This window comes from Caloenas nicobarica, chromosome 16 (genome assembly GCF_036013445.1).
Source record: "Caloenas nicobarica isolate bCalNic1 chromosome 16, bCalNic1.hap1, whole genome shotgun sequence".
Taxonomy (NCBI): Eukaryota; Metazoa; Chordata; class Aves; order Columbiformes; family Columbidae; genus Caloenas; species Caloenas nicobarica.
The window spans coordinates 10,427,725-10,445,131 of NC_088260.1; the positions used below are offsets into that span (position 1 = coordinate 10,427,725).

General features: G+C 40.9%; 1 protein-coding gene across 1 annotated transcript in view; it reads left to right on the forward strand.

Moving 5' to 3' along the window:
• The window catches only part of SPPL3 (signal peptide peptidase like 3), a 57,604-nt gene that overhangs the window by 22,834 nt on the left and 17,363 nt on the right, over positions 1 to 17,407 (forward strand). The window contains exon 2 of the mRNA XM_065646112.1: positions 11,013 to 11,090. Within this exon, the coding sequence (XP_065502184.1) occupies positions 11,013 to 11,090 (78 nt within the window). The remainder of the gene's footprint in view (positions 1 to 11,012; positions 11,091 to 17,407) is intronic.

Sequence of the window (17,407 nt, forward strand, 5' to 3'; positions counted from 1 at the left end):
GATTGGAGAATAGATTGAGTCACCTCAGGTGTTTGGCTTTTGTGTGTGTTTTGTCTGCCAGAGTTTGTTGTAGAGCTCTCAGTCTGCTACAGACCTGAGCAGCTTTTTGTTGTTCTTGAGCTGAAGAAGTGTAAGCTGCCATCTTACTAAATCACCCACTTCTCTAAATTTAGAAAAACCTGAAGTCGGAGTGGCACAGTTTTGCAGCACTCAAAAGCAATGCTAGTCCAGTTATATAAGCTTATTTTGGTGCTCTGGAATATGTGGGAGAGAAGGTCGGGTTTGGAGGGTTGGGGTTTTTTGATTGTGGTTTGTTTTGGCATTTGTTTTCTCGTTTTTCTTTTTTGTTTTCATGAAAACAGTTATTTTTTTGTGTAAGATGGTTTTACAGGACATTGTTTTCAAAGGCTGGACGTTGTTTGGCAATAGCTTGCAAAGTCAATGTGAATCTCTGAATTGTGAGACAGAGCTGAGATATTTGCTCACCACTGTCTTTCTGGTCCAGATGAGCAGCAGCGAAGATCGAAACAAATGTTTAATTCAAAATAATGAGCACTCCCACGTTTTATCAGCTTGGACAACTTTTAGTTATGGCTTGGGGTCCCTTGAGATGCTGTTGGCTGAAAGTAATAACTTGTGCTGCAGAAGCTGTGTTAACAGTGTCGAGTCATGGTGCAAGTTACTCGTCAGCGTTTTCACTGTTGTGGCTTCGAACTCTGCTCGAGCCGCTCTTCCTAAGAGCAAAATACCTACATTGAGCCCATGTGGCGTCTGCCCTGACCGTCCCGCGGGGCTGCAACCACCTCACTGCGCAGCCTGGACGCGGCTTTGCTGCTGAGCGGGGGACACTGGAGCCAAGGAGACTTGGACTTGTTCTTCAAGCAGTGAACGCATTTCATTGTAAACTGGAAACTGGAGCATCCTTGTCTTTTAGGTGATCGTAGTAATTGCTGATGAGCTTTTCCGTTAAATAGAAAAAGGCTTATGGAGATCAAAACATGGATGGGAGCCTGAGGTGAAGACTTTGGGGAAGTTTTTATCTTCTCCCTGTAACTAGAGAAAGTGCCATAAAATGAAACCCAGCACCAAGCAGTCTTCTGTCTGATGCACAACTGTGCTACCCAGTGATTGAAAACTCTGGGTTGCATATATGACTGGGATATAAATTGATACCTTGGTAACCCAAAAAGGTTTGAGCTGTCAAAATTGCAGAAGACTTTGCTGCGCAAGGGATAACCACAGACGTTTCCACATGGCCCTTCCTGAAAGCACAATGTTGTCTGGATCATGACAAGGCTGTCAGCATAAAACTATGGACAGCTTGGTACTCTCTAGACTTGAATTACAGTAACCCCACCCTTGATTTGCCTTTTTTCTGACATAAAAAGAGCTATTTTTGGAAAATTCATACAGTTGAAAGTGGTAATTTAGATAGAAGAGCAAAGCTTTGGGGTAGGCTAAATATTGGACTGACCTTTGCAGAGTTCACTGGTCTGTTGAAATATGAAAATTTACATAAAGAAATACGTTTGTGGCTCTGGCAAGAAAGGATTGTGCGTAACAGATCTTGATTTGACCTCCTCTCCTCTGCCTCCTTTCAATCCTCCTTTTGATTATTTGTGGAAGGTGGAAACAGTTTTCCACATGAGGAAAATCTTCCTATGTGGTTGGTTTGTGCTTGCAGCTGAGCTGCAGCCTTCTCATACATATATTTATGTATATTTTCGTAGTTTACATCTTGTTCTGATGTTCACTGATCTGAATCCTGCCACAAAAGCATTATATTAATAATTTTTGTTTGGCAATTTATATGGTACTACAGCAAAACTTGAATCTATCCTCTGCAGTACTCCGAAGTCTTCTATAAATTGATAAACCAGAAGACAATTACAGGCAAAATGATTGCTGTAGAGTTCAGCAAATGAGTTTTGCCTCTTTTTCCTCATTCTCACGAAACGTTTTTTCACATGCTAATTGTTTGGCCCTTGCAAGTGCAGTGTGGCTCCTTGTGCCTCACTGAACACCCGTACGTGTCAGTGCTGCTGAGGCTGATTTGCTGGACAGTCTCGTTATGGGGATGGCCCGTGTCCCCAGATGTCACACTGCGGTCGGGCTGGGCAGCTGTGGGTTGTAGAAGTGTCTGGGTGCTCAAAGGGCTCGTGGGGACAGGTAACTTGATTATAGTTTTGGAGAGACAGCTGCTGCTGCATGCTGCAACCGTAGAGTTTATTGGTGAAAACAAATCTAGAAGGACTGAAATAGGACCAAATATTATAAAATGTTGTGATAGATTGCAGTGGCTACAGTACCTGTGGTCTGTTTTGCAAACGACTTTAATTAAACCAGTGCTAACTTCTGCATGGAAGGTTAGTTTTATTTAATTTACTTTAGCTCCAGTAAAGCTTGGATTACAGGGATGTGTGTTGCAATGTGCCTAATCAGACCTAACTATAAGCTGCTCCTGAGGGGGTTTTAGTCCCACCTTGTCCTTGGCCACGTGTTGACTCCTTTGGTCTTTGCGTCACACCTGGTAATTGTGCAACTGCTGGCATGGATAAAACTTCACAAAGATGATAATTTGCCAGGTCAGCTTGCTGGCTTGCCGGGGTCATTTTTGCACCTCTTTTTCTGCCTGTGAATAAAGTAAGTTTTACTAGCAAAACCAAAGCTAATTGTAGTGGCAAATGTTTGAAAAAGGAGGTTTGTTGGCCGAGCTCTGTTAATGCCACTGAGTTCGAAGGTGAGCTAACTAAAGGTGGCTAAAATGTACAGTGTAGGGCTGCCTTGTTAGTCCCTCTTGCCTCAGACCGGCAAATCCTATCTTAAGCTGAAGTCTTTAGATTTAGTGTCAAGAAGGGGTAAAAGTAATAATTGTTTCAAAAAGTAACCCCAGCGCTGTGCCTTGGCTGAGCAGTTTGCTGGGGCTGGTCTGTAGCAGGATGCCAGAGTTCTGGGACAAGTTAGCTGGTCTGAAACTGCTCAATTAAAATAAACGTAACACAAAATATGAAATTGAGTAAAATATTCATACCGGCAATCTCTGTGTTTGAATATAAAGTGTGTTTTTCCATATATCCTTGTTCAGTTGAACTCATCAAAATGATACCTACTAACTTGTCTTCCATGGGGATCCATTATTGCAGACATCATTGCATGGATGTTTTGTTCACATTTTCAAAAAACGTTTGCAGTTGTGTATACTTGTGATATTGTTCCAAAATCTGCTTCTGGAGAGGATTCCTTGGCTGATGGTGACATATATTTGGCAGTAAAAGAGTGCCCTGCTTTTCATGACATCTTGGTTTTTTCTTTCTTTGAGAAAGAAAGGAAGAGGGGGAGATTCCCAGGTCTTCTTTTGTTTGTCTGTTTTAGAGCAAAAACCCCAACCCAAACCAACTCAACCAACCATTATTTTTGTGTGTAGGTAAAAGGTGAAAATTATATATCCAGGCTCCCATTCAGTCTACAAATGGTTAGTACGAAATAAACAAAGCCTGTATTTTCTGTTGCAGCAATGTCAAAGACATTCTACATGGGCTTGGATATTTATTTTGGTTCTGGCTACTTAATACTCAAACAGGTATGTGTGTCCAGCACAGCTTATTTGAAGATTTAATTTTTGTCCATTAACCACTGATTGCAAATTTTTCTCCCAAGTGTCCTGTTTAATGTGGTTCCAGCAGAGCAGCGGGAGGTCAGGAGCTGAGGATGCTCCGGAGGTAACAGGGACACCGTTGTGCCTTGGCTGGAAATACCGTTCCTTTGAACGGGAGGAGTTGTTGGGGTTCAGGCAGGGACTGGAGAGGCGAGTGCTCCAGACTGAATGGGAGACCTGGAACTATTCCAGATACTGTAATTCTTAAACACTGTGAAACATGTAATTATTTGTTCTGTTGGCAAACAGTCGCTTGAACCAAAAGGGCAGCGCAGATAATGTTTTTAACAGAAGACGTTTTTTTGCAAGATTGTCTCTGCAGATGCCTCACTGGCTGTGTTCTTCACTTTCTTCTCAAAGGGAGCTCAGAGGAGTGGTTTTGTTTAGCAGTTTAGTTGGGAACTCGGCGTGTAGTTTTAGGGAGAGAGTTTTAGGAAAGCAGCTTTCTGGAAGGGATAGAAGAGGGAATTGGGTTTTTTAGTTGGATATGTAAAAAAAATATATATATATTTCATATCTAATAGTGTGAAAATGTTCTTCTGAGCCCTGTGTCTGATAAACAACAGAGTTATTCTCTGATTACAGCTTTGAAATTCCTGCCTGAGCCCTACCCAAGTCTGTGTAGGAAAATCTGGGTTTAGTGGGACATCTCAAATTACTCTTTCTTTTTTTTTTTTTACTTTAAACTTGTTTTAAGTTTTTTTTTTCTGATATGTTCCATGTTTCCATAAATTACTCAGACTTAGTAGACCTTATCTGCACGTGACAATGAGATGAAATTGTAACCTTACTTTAGAAAAACGAGCTATTCCTTTAACGTAAGTGAAGCCGTAGCAATTTGCTTGTTTTTCCTATGAATCACACTAAAGAATGGAATAGTGTTGAGATCTGTTTACAGCTGTGGGTGCCATGACTTCATTGCTTAAAATTATACCTTTAACTGTTACACTCAGATTTAACTTTGGTTTGGCAGCGAGCCTAATGGAGGCTCTTAAATGTGTATATATCTTGCACGTGTAAGGCAGTTGAAAGAGGCTTTTTTAGTTATACCCTTGACCTGGAATCCAGTGAAGGAAAAAAGTAGTACTGGTTTTACCTATGGAGTCAGTCCCTCCCCAGCCAAAATGAATCTTTGCGCAATGAGCTGTGATTGATCTTCACGTACATGCGCTGCTCTTCTTTCCCGTGCCCCGGGGCTGTGCTCTGGGCTCCTCCAGTTCCATTTGCTCGTCTTAATAAATGAGGCTCCAGCGGTAGCTCACAAATGCCTTGCACCGTAGCGTCAGAAATAAATTGCTCTTAGCTGTAAATTGTCCTCACGCTGTATTCTCGCATTCTTCTTTTAAGAAATAGAATAGCTAGTAGAATGTTTGGAAAATATCAGAGACAAGTAGATTCAAGAAAACATTGTTTTCTTCACGAGTGGCAAACACTTGCATGATCAAAAGAAAATGGAGGTGTAGGGTCATTGCAGCAGTGTGCAGGTGAACACTGATTTTTGCCTACACCTGATAGCTCCAAAACCTGGGGTGGGGCAGGGGAAGTGCCTTGCAAAATATTCTTCAACTTGTCTTGAATTTACCAACTAGTATTTCTTGACTTTCTATTTTTCTGTTGCTATAACAAACACTGATGTAATAAGCTCATTAAATAGCTTTTGAAATGTATAAAACCCTTAGAGGAGGAGGAGGCAGGAACTGTCTTCATCCTTGATTTTTGTCATTTAACACCAGATTTCCAGCAAAAGTTAGTTGTAGGGGGTTTTTTTGTTGGGTTTCTTTTGTTTTGTGGGGTTTTCGTGTTTTGTTTTGTGGGGTTTTTGTGGTATTGTTTTGTGTTTGTTTTCCTTCTGGTTCCCTTTGACAGAATGGACTGTCTGCTGAGATGGGACCCTCAGACTGAACATGTGTGTTTGGCAAGCTCTGAAAATGGATGATGGGTGATGGAGCAGGGAAGGAGCTGCTCCTTGTCACCCTCCCAGTGCTGGTACCTCCCTACCAGGAGTTTTCTTTGGGAGAGAGTGGAAACTGGGACAGTGAGATGTTTTGGTGGGCATGGGTCACTTGCCTTGTGAGGAGACAGCTGACATTTGATAATAAAAGTGATATTTTAAGCGTAGGTGAAGAGTATGGTATTGATTGAATTAATAGTCATGGCTTTTAATGTGGGCAGAAGAGTATTTGAAGTTTCGTGTGGTCACTTTTCAAGCAACCACATCTTTCAGAAACTGAAATATGCAAGTGAATTCACATATGGATCCAGTTTAGCCCCAGTTGTGTCTGGTATGAAACCTCTCCGTGAGTTTTGAAGGACTTTTTGTATAGGAGAAAAAGTATGGACTAAAACTCTAGTCAGAAAGACTTACATCGGATGTCAAGAAAAGTCTTCTAATTTCACCAGTGAGTGTTATGAACAACAGATGGGTAAACATCTGTCACGATCGATTGTCTTTTCCCAAAGTAAGACTAAATTATAACCCAGTGAACTAAATGATCTCCTTACATTCCTGTCAGTGTGAATTTCTGTGATTCCTTGATAAATGTCTGCAAATTGTAGATTGGGTCTCATTAAACAAAGTAAAAGCTCTTCTATTTTAATCCATACTTATGCCAGCCTACCTAGTGTGCTTGCCTTCCTTTCATAGTTTTATTTTCCTTAATCTTGAAAGCACTTGGATATTCTGATCACCGATAAAGAAAAATACTTGATGAAATGCAGTCTTCTCTCTTCATGCGAACCTCAGTGAAGCTAGTTCATCTACTGCACTTTTCAAGTTGATGATTTATTTGTTGCTCTCTTGTTTGCACTCTTGTATATGTACAGTAAATGCAGGGAAAGTTTATCTCGCTGCTGTTGTAACAGGTTTTGTATGAGGATGATTCATGTCTGAGGCCTTTAGCGTGCATTGCTATGGAAACTTCGGTGCGCAGGCTTCTCCTTCCTCCCTGGCAGAATTTTTCACAATAATTTCTCTTGTACCTGGAAGTCAGGAGAGTGATATTTGCTACAGAAACACTGAGGGGCTGAATTTCTCTGATCATCCATTTAGTAGGCTGCTTGTGCAAACAGAAAGAGGTTTTTATTTTAATTACATAAAACTTCTCTGATCTCTGAGGTGATAGTTTTGGGGTACTTAAGCCAGTGCTGTTACTGAAAAGTCTTTTCCTCCACATTTGGTTCCTAGTTCTGTCTTTCTCTGGGTCTTTGTTGAACTAAGCAAGTTGCAGATGCTTATTGCTCAACACAGAGGGCAAAAAGAAATACCAGGCTTTGCTTAGGGGACTCCTTCTGCTGGTTTGGAAAGACTGTTGAGACTCTTATCAAGAAACTGCTTATCTTGTAGTAATAAGGAAGATCTAAACCATAACAAAGAGTGCTTGCATTGACTGGGTGATTTTCTTGAGTTGGAAGTGCAAAAGAAATAACAAACCCAGGTGAATTAAGAAGTACATAACAGGAGAGCAGTAGAGCTAAAAGAGGGATTTTTATAAGAAATTCCTGATCAGTCAGATGGCAGAGACCCTGTAAGGCGAAGATTCACAAAGACAGGTGAGCTTGGACCTACGGTGACGGGAAAAGAGCTTGACCTGCAGCTGCTCATACAGAGAAAAAGTGCTTGCAAGTGTCTCTCGTGTAACGCCGTTACTGTTGTCGCAGGTTTTATTAGCTGGTTACTGTCTTCTCTAGCTGGGAGTGAAGTGGGTCTCTGTTCCCTTGGGAATACAGAAGTTATTCATTTTTTCCCAGAAGAAGGGAGAGAGCTGCGTGGAACGCCAGCTGGGGCTGGTGTGCCGTATTGCGTGCGGTCGCTGCCGGGGGCCCGTGGAGGTGGTGGAGTGTCGCCGGGGCCGGGCATCCCCGGGACTGCTCCGTGGGTCCTGGAGCAGCCTGTGCCAGGCTGGGGAGCTCGCTGCTGGGATTGTTGTCTGGACAAAGATTTCACTGTATAGCTGCGGGGCTGACACACAGGCTATGTTATGGAACAGTGCTTGCTGTGTCTCTTCTTGGCGTGCCTTAGCAGGCTCTGTCTTGTGAGCACTTGCCCATGAAGCTGTCAGAAATAGATGCCTCACGGCCGAGAATTTGCTAAAATTGATCTCAGCCATGTAAAGATGTAGGTTCAGAGTGAGATCCCGAGTTGTAGGGAAGGTGTTTGGGAAGTTCCCTCTCACTAGCAGGCTGAGAAAAGGAGCTTACAGAGAACAGTAAGCCATCGGCGTCTTTGGCTTTATAAAGGACTAATAATCCGGTTATATGCATATGGACTCTGTTGGTCTTGGAGAAGGTCATTTAAATTTCAGTTAAAAATATAAATGGGTTTGCAGATCATTGTCTGGCATTTTGAAGAATGTTAAAAACTTGGAAGTAATCTTACTTATCGATTGTCTCATGTGCTGCTGTCATTTGCTTATTATCTCTAGTCTAGATTAATGCATTAGAAAGTGTTTCTTTGGGATCAAGGGGTTTTAGTCTCTCAATGAACTGTCCCATGGTTAGGGTTTTAGGAAGCAGTTCTGTTTTCAGCTTTTGTGCAATACCTTATATAATGCAGGGGAATTAGATGTTCGAAAGATGCAGGAGTTCATTATGATGAGATTCACTTCAGCCTTATAAAATTATGCTTGAAGTTTGCTTTTGGGCTACTTGTGTTGGAAACTTGGGATGGACTCCGGACATGCTACTCGCTCAGCTCCTGCCGTGCGGTTCCTCGCGGACTCGTCACACTGTGTGTTTTGTGCTGCTCTTGTTCCAGCTGCTGCAGGGAGAAGGAAAGTGTGACTGTAACTGCCTGGCCCTGTTTGCTGGGGTGTCACTGAGCGTAAGTTTTCCCAGACCATCATGGTGATAGCAACAGTGAGCTTTTAGGATGTCCTGCTATAAGATCTTGATGCAGGGAAGTCAGGAAACATCGCTGGTCTGTGGTTAGTTTACAATTACATTTCTGCACTTTCCTTGTGCGGGATGGAAGGACTTTAATTGGTGTTTCTCCCTGCACAGAGTCAGCAGAAGGCTGTTCTCATCATCCCTGTGGCCTGTCAGTAGGGTTGTGGTCTGACGGATCATTTTTTGGAAAGGTTTTGCCTGTATTCCATTTTTTTCATTGTAACAAAGCGCCTTCAGTTTTTAATACAAAACTTAATGAACTGTACACAGGGCTGATCCATCATCTGTGCATTATCCTTATTTTATCTGTTTTATAAATCTTCCTAACATTTACAGCCTTGTTTTGACTAATGTTTAGTAATTATGATGAAATGGCATTTTAATTATCATAGCTTCCAAAGTTGTTCTTGAACGATGAATTATATAGAAAACGTTCATCTCAAAAGTATTTGCCAATTTATGAAGATACAATTTTATGAACATCAGTTAATAAAGTTTAGTGCATAACCCTGGGCGTGTTTAATCCCAGTTGAAATTCCATTCAATCATTTTGCTTCTAAATTTGGAGTTCCTGAAGATTCTTTTAGTAGATGAATTCCACTATTTATTCTCAAATCCAAGCAGCATATGAAGTTTCTTCTTGGTGTGTGCTTAGCTGTAGTCATTGGCTAAAAATGCTATGAACTAGACTGTATATAACCTGAACAGCATTTGTGTATACACTGATTGGAAGTGCTTCCTTACATATTGCATGTATTTGCAATTCAGTATATTGATCTTCATGGGTGCTATTAAGACGTCTGCTCCACAGCCTGGAAACTACATGACTGAAATGAAAAAAAAAATTAAAAAATAAAAAAAATAAGGCAGCAAAGCAGGATTGTCATCTGTGTTGGTCAGTGCTATGAGCAAATGAGACATCTGTTTTTCACTTTTCGTGTGGGGTAATGTTGAAGTTATTGATGGTAATTTACAAAAGTAGTTTCCGATTTCTTAAAAGCTTATTCCACAAGTATATAATGTCATTGAAAAGAAGCAGTCTGTTTTTCAGTGGTGTTTAATATTGAATTTCTGTAGATGATGATTCACATTTGTGTTTATATATTACAAAAAAAAGTATTTTAAAGCGTGTGTCTAGTGGTTTGGTAATTTTCTCTAAATTGCTTTTAAATTGGCAATGGGATGAGTGATTCTTTGACTGTCTTGTATCCTTAGTTTATATTTGTGTAGTGATTATTTAATTTGGAACTGTCGTATAATTCAATTATCTTTGTTCCATCTCCATAGTCTTGCCGAAATTAGGCTTTTTCATTGGTTTTCAGAAAAGCTGAGTTATCTTTTTTGTCAGACGAGACTACTGCAATGAACACTGGGCATTATTCCTTTCCTTTTCCGTGGCTCCAGCAGGAGTTGTTGCAGACCCGCTGGGAGCTGCAGCGCGGCAGCCGCAGCCCCTCCTGGGCTGTTGTCCCCCCAGCCGGTGGCCCCTGCTCGGAGAACCCCCCTTTGCTGATGCTTTTCTCTTTTGGGGCCCCCACAGCTGCAGGCAACACTGGAGATACAGCTTCACAAGTGCCAAGTAAAGGGAATTATTGTTCCTCTTGACTTGCGAGCTGTTCTTCTTGTTCTTGCTCTTCCTGTTGCTCCATCCTATAGGTCCCTTGTAAAGGTTTTTGTGGCCTCTAATCCATCAGCCCCGCTCCCCAGCGGGCTGTCCCTGGGAACCTGCCTCTGTCCTGATGGCCGGACCAAAGAAGTTTCAGTATGAGCTGCAGGACAGGGTTTGGTCGGTCGAGGATAGGAAAAAAATCAGAAATATTAATATTTATGTTTCTGTGCTTTAAACACGAAGGTATGTTGTGTCAGTAAATGGCTCTAACTAAGGCTGGGGTTTAAGTCTCCTGCTGAAATTTCTAGTGGGAATCCTGCAAGATGTAATAGGGAGTAATTGCGTGTGGTTTAATAGATGCATGCTGCGGCTTGTTGTGAGGTTTGGTGGGGTTTTTTGTTTGTTCGTTGTTTTCCCCTGGAAAACCTTTTCCCCTGGACTAAGTGAACCTTGACTGCCGTATTGCAACATAACTGTTATTAGTCAAGACATTAGAACTCTCACAGCAAACACGTTAGTGTTACTTAACACGCAAAGTTGCATTAGTTGCAATTGAAGCAATTTTAATGTGTTCGAGAAACAAAATCTGAATGTGGTGAGTTCAGAACAAATTACCACAAGGATTTTGAATAGGTCTTTGATTATTGTACAGATTTTGCATGCTGAGGTCTTGGATATAAAAAGTTAATATACAAGCTACAGGTTTTATATTCCTAGATAACAGAACAACTTTAGAAGCAGCCGCCATAAAGATTTCTCATCCAATTATCTATTTGTATTATAATAAGAAAAAGAATTAGCAAATGGCAGTGGAGAAATGGACATTCATGATGACTCATCTGCCTTTTTTTCCCTCAATTCCAGGGCATATTCCCTTGTGGATTCCAGTCAAGTGTCCACTTTCCTGATTTCTATTCTCCTCATAGTCTATGGCAGTTTCAGGTAAGATTTTTCTTCAAAGATCTACAAAGTTTTTCTTTTTCAAGTGAAAATATGACAAGTGACTGAATAAAGTTTATGCTTTTTGTTTCATCATATCTTTGTCAGGCTGATGGCTAATGTAAACGAAATATTTCTTGCTTCTGGAAAGGAAAAAGGAAGAAAAAGTAGCTAGTTGGGGTTACTGAAAGATTTAATTGTATGTCAAGTTGCATGAACGTATAGTTTTGGAGGTAGTCCTTGAAGACAGTTCTGTAAAATTGTATTTTGGAGGGTCTAAAAGTATTGTCAACAGAGACAGGAATGTAATGTTAGCGATAGCAGAGTTTTACGTATCATGTTTCAGTGTTGGTTAATCCAGCATCTCCTTTTTCTGATTGCAAGTCAGTCTTGTAAAGCAGAGATTCCCGAGTCCCAGTGCTGTTTATTTGAGTGTAACAGCTTAATAGAGAAGTGGGAAACAAGGTCAGTGTTGAATTCCAGCAAAGTGTCTGAGAACTGCTGCAGAGTCAGTTTGAATCTTCAAAAATCAAACTTGCCACATTTCAGGAGACTTGAGTGCAGTTTAGATAAAACATTGTTGTCCCTTTGGACTTGCATCGTGTATTATACAGTTTGTTTTAATGTAGTGGCACCAATGGAATTAGGTTCATACTGACATATTTTTAAAAAATCACAGCAGGAAAGTATTATTTCTTTCAGACTTAAGTGCAGCATGTTTTTCTTCCTGTTCCTCAAAGAACATTGCTTCATTTAACAAGCCTGTGATAAAGGCTGTACACACACTATGAACTCTCTGAACTGCTGTAGCATTCCTGAAACAGTTGTTAGCCATGGTCATACCCATGGTGTAAGTCACAGCTATTAGGATAAGAGGTTTTAAATTGCCAGCATAAGTTAATAAAATCATATAATGAAAGAGCCAATTTTTTGTAAGAGCTGTCTTTTGTTGCTAGAGAGTATTAGGTAACAGCACTGCTGATGGAATTAAAATAGAAGGCTTTAGGAAGTCAAAATTTAGAGATACTGAAAATAAAAGGTTGTATTTGAGTAGTAATTGAGAAATGTTTAATTTTTTCTTTAAGTTTTGAGTCAGTCTAGCATATAGTTGAGGGACTAATTCAATAAACTATTTGAATTTATGCAGTTGTGTAAAAAGGAACTATGCATCTGGCTGCAATAAGCCATAGCATTTATTAAAACTCAATTGTGAAAACATAATGCAACATAAAACAGCAGAAGTGCTTGAGCTTAAATTGCCCGCCCTTCTCAGAGCTCCTTGCTCTTAAAAATGTTCCCCTGCTGTTTGCCGTCCCATTCCCGTGTAGACGCGCTCTGTTTCCATCTTGTCCTGTGATTTACACACAAAGCTGCTCGTGTAACAACGGCTGCGAACTTCAGAATGATCCAACTGTTGGATGAGGTAGTGGGATGGTGATGGATACAAACCAACCGAGGAACTGTCCTGTTCTGATCCACTGCTGTTACGTGCAGCCTGAAGACCCCAAGACACAAGCTATTACAGCCCAAGATAGGGTCCTATAGTTTTAAAATTAATTTCCTATACGTAGATCTTCAGCCGATGTCTGGGCTGAAACCCACAGTTACGGCGGTGACTTGAACAAATTCCCATTCTGTTTGGTCAGCGAGTGAGGTCAAAAGCAATTTTTTACAGAAAATTGTGAAGTGGTGTTAACAAATGGGTCTAAGATCCCATTAAGTTACATAAGAAATTCAAGCAAAGTAGTCAGTTGCAAAATGATACTAATCTGGAATTCCTAAAGTAGTAAAATAAAAACTTCTGGCAAAGTGGGTGGTTTTTCTTAGAAAAGTGACTTGCCGGAAAGGTGAAAGCCATGGCTTAGGGTGCTCGTTCTCGAATGACAACAATGATGTCTTCACCTAGATTTGAGTGCTTTGTCTCAAATGGAGCTGCCATAAGACAAAAAGAAAACGGCACTTCTTAGTGAACCTTCGTGCTGCAGAAAGTGGGTTTGATTTCTGATTTTCAGGCTGAAAAGAGGTAAATAGAGTTACTGTGGTATTGCTGGCAAGTGACTTAAACAGAAGTGCAGTAATAGGATCAGAAAGAATTGGGTGGTTGAGTCATTAGGATCAAATCCACGTGCACGATGGGCCTAATCTAATGCAAGAGGTTTCAGGGGAACAAAGGAAAGCCTTGCTCCACTGTCCTTATTTATACAAGCAGCGTTTGTCCAAAACCAAACCAAAGAACAAAAAAACCCCCACAAACCCAAACCTCCAAGATATTCAGAAGAATGTCTAATAGATCATGGGTAAACAGGGCCACAAAGATGATGAAGGGAGTGGAGCATCTCCCTTATGAGGAAAGGCTGAGGGAGCTGGGTCTCTTTAGCTTGGAGAAGAGGAGACTGAGGGGTGACCTCATTAATGTTTATAAATATATAAAGGGTGGGTGTCACGAGGATGGAGCCAGGCTCTTCTCGGTGACAACCAACAGTAAGACAAGGGGTAATGGGTTCAAGCTGGAACACAAGAGGTTCCACTTAAATGTGAGAAGAAACTTCTTCTCAGTGAGGGTGACAGAACACTGGAACAGGCTGCCCAGGGGGGTTGTGGATTCTCCTTCTCTGGAGACATTCAAAACCCGCCTGGACGCCTTCCTGTGTAACCTCACCTAGGTGTTCCTGCTCTGGCAGGGGGATTGGACTAGATGATCTTTCGAGGTCCCTTCCAATCCCTAACATTCTGTAATCTTCTGTAATCTGTAATCTTAAACTCGGCATCCAGAACGTGTAGTTTATAGAGCTGTGCTCCTGCTTCTCGTACTGTGGATGAGTGGGCGTTTGGGTCAGGACTTTTGGTTTCAAGCCCTCTGAATGTCTCTCCCATATACATTCTGACTGTCTCTCAGTCCTGGAACTTGATATACTATATTGTTGACTACCAAAGGGTCAAGTGTAATCTTTTAAACCATTACAAGCTGTACACTGGAGCATGCAAGTATATGTGTTAGCTCTGGGTTTTTAGAGGTGAGCTTAGCTTGAAACAGGTTGTTTCCGATGGGTTCTTGCAAGACAGCCACCTATTCTTGTCCGAGTGCTTCTCTGTGATTTAAATATTTGAGTTACTTGGCAGGCAGGTAGCAGCTAAATCTTTTTCTATCCTATCACATACCCAGACATGCTCTCTCAGCTTATGTAAAGCCCGATTTAACCCAGAATCTACCTGTTCAAGTATCTGCTTTTAAACGAAACCGAGAAGCAGGGGACAACGCTGGTGTCTTCTGCCTCTAGGCTTCGGGTACCTAAAATACGTGTGTAAATGGGAAATAGTTCAGTGTCCTTATGGTTGGCTTCATGACTTGACATTTACAGAAATCAGGATACGTATTTCACAATAAAACATAAAGGCTGTGGAGTTCACAAGCACCTACAGCCCCAGCGCTGGCAGGGGTCAGGGGCTGAACAGACCTCCCTGGATGCTACAAGGGGTGTCTGCACATGCGCACGATGAGCGGGCGTGCATAAAATACCTGCTGAAGGCGAGATGTTCCTGTCAGAAATGTGAGATTCAGGCATTCTGACACCATATAAGCAACGAAAAAAAAGTTTTTACGTGAACTTTCTGCTGTTGCTTCCCCCATTCTTATTCCTACTCCAGATCTTGCATTGGAACTTGTCCTTTAATCTGACAGGAACATTTTATAAGCGACTGCAGCAATGTTAGAGCACACAACATATTTTAGGCTCTTTCTCTGTAATACACATTGATATTTGATTGAATTAAACTGTCTCAGGTCAGTAGCTGATTCCGATTGTAATTTTTTATGTAGAGCAATTGAAATCTGGCAATTCTGTGGCAACCCACACTTCTCATAGCCCCGGAGCTGGTAAGATGCGTGGCTGCCCTCACTAAGTAGAGCAAGAAGGAACTTCTCAGTCTCTTGCATCTGCAAGCGACTCCATGGACACACACTTGCTTTCATATTTCCTCCATTGCCTCATCAGAATATTCTCCTGCAGGGTTTCCCTGCATTACAGCAGTGGATGTGATCCATAGCTGAATGTGAACGTTCACAATAACCCTGTGCCAGCAGCTTACTCATCCCTTTGGCCTCGGCGTAACCCTGTGGAGCGGCTCCCGGGGGAGGCTGAGCCGGCTGAAACGCGGTGCTGGAAGTCCGACCAACCTGAAGCGGGAGGACCCAAGAAGAACCAGCTGTGTCATCTGTTGTCTGGCGGGAGGTGCTGGCTGAGTGTCGCCTTGGGAAGCCCAGCAGAAACGGGAACAAAAAAAGCAAATATTTCTCAGCTTGTGATTTCTTTACAGTCCAGTAGTTTTGTGTACATCTTGGTTTACAACATAATTTTTAACTTTTTTGGAGGGTGTTTACAGGATCACTTCTCAATTTTTTTATTATGTTAGTGATTAATTTGTAGCAGAGGGAAGGGCCAAATCATAAAACAGTTGGAGGTTATTCAGAAGTTGCCTTGGATTGGCAGTTGTGTTGCTAAGTAATTTCCTAATTTATTCTTACTTTTGATGTAGGGATGTTTATAGATAATAAGTAACAATTGCGGACACTGTTGCAATGAAAGAAAAAGGGCTGAAGTTGTTTATGAGCAGTAGATCTAATAGTTTCTTTCCAGTTTTCTTTGCTGATAGTTCAGCAAATCCCTTAAGTTTTGAGTTGCCTGATGCCACGGGGAGAATGATGTGTGAAGTTCTTGCTGAACTGCGCTAATTCAGAGAGGAATGAAACGCTGCTCTGCGAAACGAATTATCTTGTTTAGCTGAACCTTGGATCAAGTCCTGGAGAGTTGTCAGCCTCCTCCTGGGTTTTTATAGCTTGAGAGGAAAATTATGAGGCTACAATGCATTAATGGGGAAAGAGCAAGTGTGAATGAAGGATAAAGGCACCTCAAACAAGATGCAGAGCAGAGAGATCTTCAGAAGAACAAGCTAAGAACAGATTAATTTGTTAGAATTTTAGTGTTCTTCGTTGCCTCTTTGTATTTTTGGTAACTTTTTATTTGATGATCCATAATCTGTGTACAAGTACTGTATATCTGAGGCTGAAACTTCCTCATATGTTGCCTGAGCCCAAAAGCTGCTTTAATTTCCCACCACTGCTGGGAGCGCTTGCAGAATAGAAGCAGAAGAAACAAACCAGTTTTAGACAGGAAGTGCCTTTTTTAGTTTTACAGAGTGAAACTGCTTTAACACACTGCACGGACTGTGATACCGTAGACCTATATGTGCGTGATTTCAGTTGTGTGACTGCAGCACAAAATTGCTGACTTGTGCATTACAGTAGGTAACCTATACATTAAAAAGAAATAACTTTGATACCTACAGAACTGTATAGAAGATTGTGGTGTATTTTTAACTTGTATGACAAATTAATGAAATTTATTTACTTTGCATAGTACAATTACTCACAGCTCAACTGGCAAAGGAGTTTAATGCCTCTTGACCTGGAAGTTTTATTGAAATACTTGGTGTCTGATGCTGCTGATGACTTAAGACAGGAGCTGTACGGTGCTTCTGCTGATCCTCTATAGTATACTGGAATAAATATATCTGCAGCTATCTCTATAGTATATTGGAATAAATAAATCTGTAGCTAAGTCATGGATAACATGCGTGTATCAGAATGAGAAACTATCCTGGTAAACTTCATTGCTAATATTTTTATATAAGACAACCTAGAGCTTAACAGTAGAAATGATTGCTGGCCAAAACAGACATTACATGAAATTCCTCTGTTGCAGAAAGTTATGCCAAAATTTGTTAGAATATAATTTAGAAGTTGCATTGAAGTCAAAGAGTGTGGCAAAAGAGGTAAAATACAGTGTTGTTCTGGGTTTTCATTTTGATATATGCACTTTAAAAAAAAGATGAATCAATTAGAGCTGAGCTGGGCACATAGGGGAATGTTTTCAGCTCCTATGGATGAATTATGTTGTACCAATTTGTACTATTTATTCAGAGATTCCTCTAGTCATCTCTTCTGTGTGTATCTAAAATATGTATATGGTTACTTTCTAGGCTTTGCTGCAACCATATTAAGACCTTATGTTCAGTAGACAATTACTTGTAAGTTTGTTTTAGTCATCATTCATAACATGATTTAGAGGAAGGAAATAATATTGTTTTCAAAAGTGAAACTTGATAGTTAAATTTGAATGGAAGGGATCAAAATGAGAACTTGGAAAGAGTTCAAATATTATAGATCAGAGAATTCAAACATTCATTGCATTTCTGTCATGTTCTACACTTCCCAGTAATGCAAATAAGTACCTTAGTTGCGGTTTGCTGTTAACACTCACCAG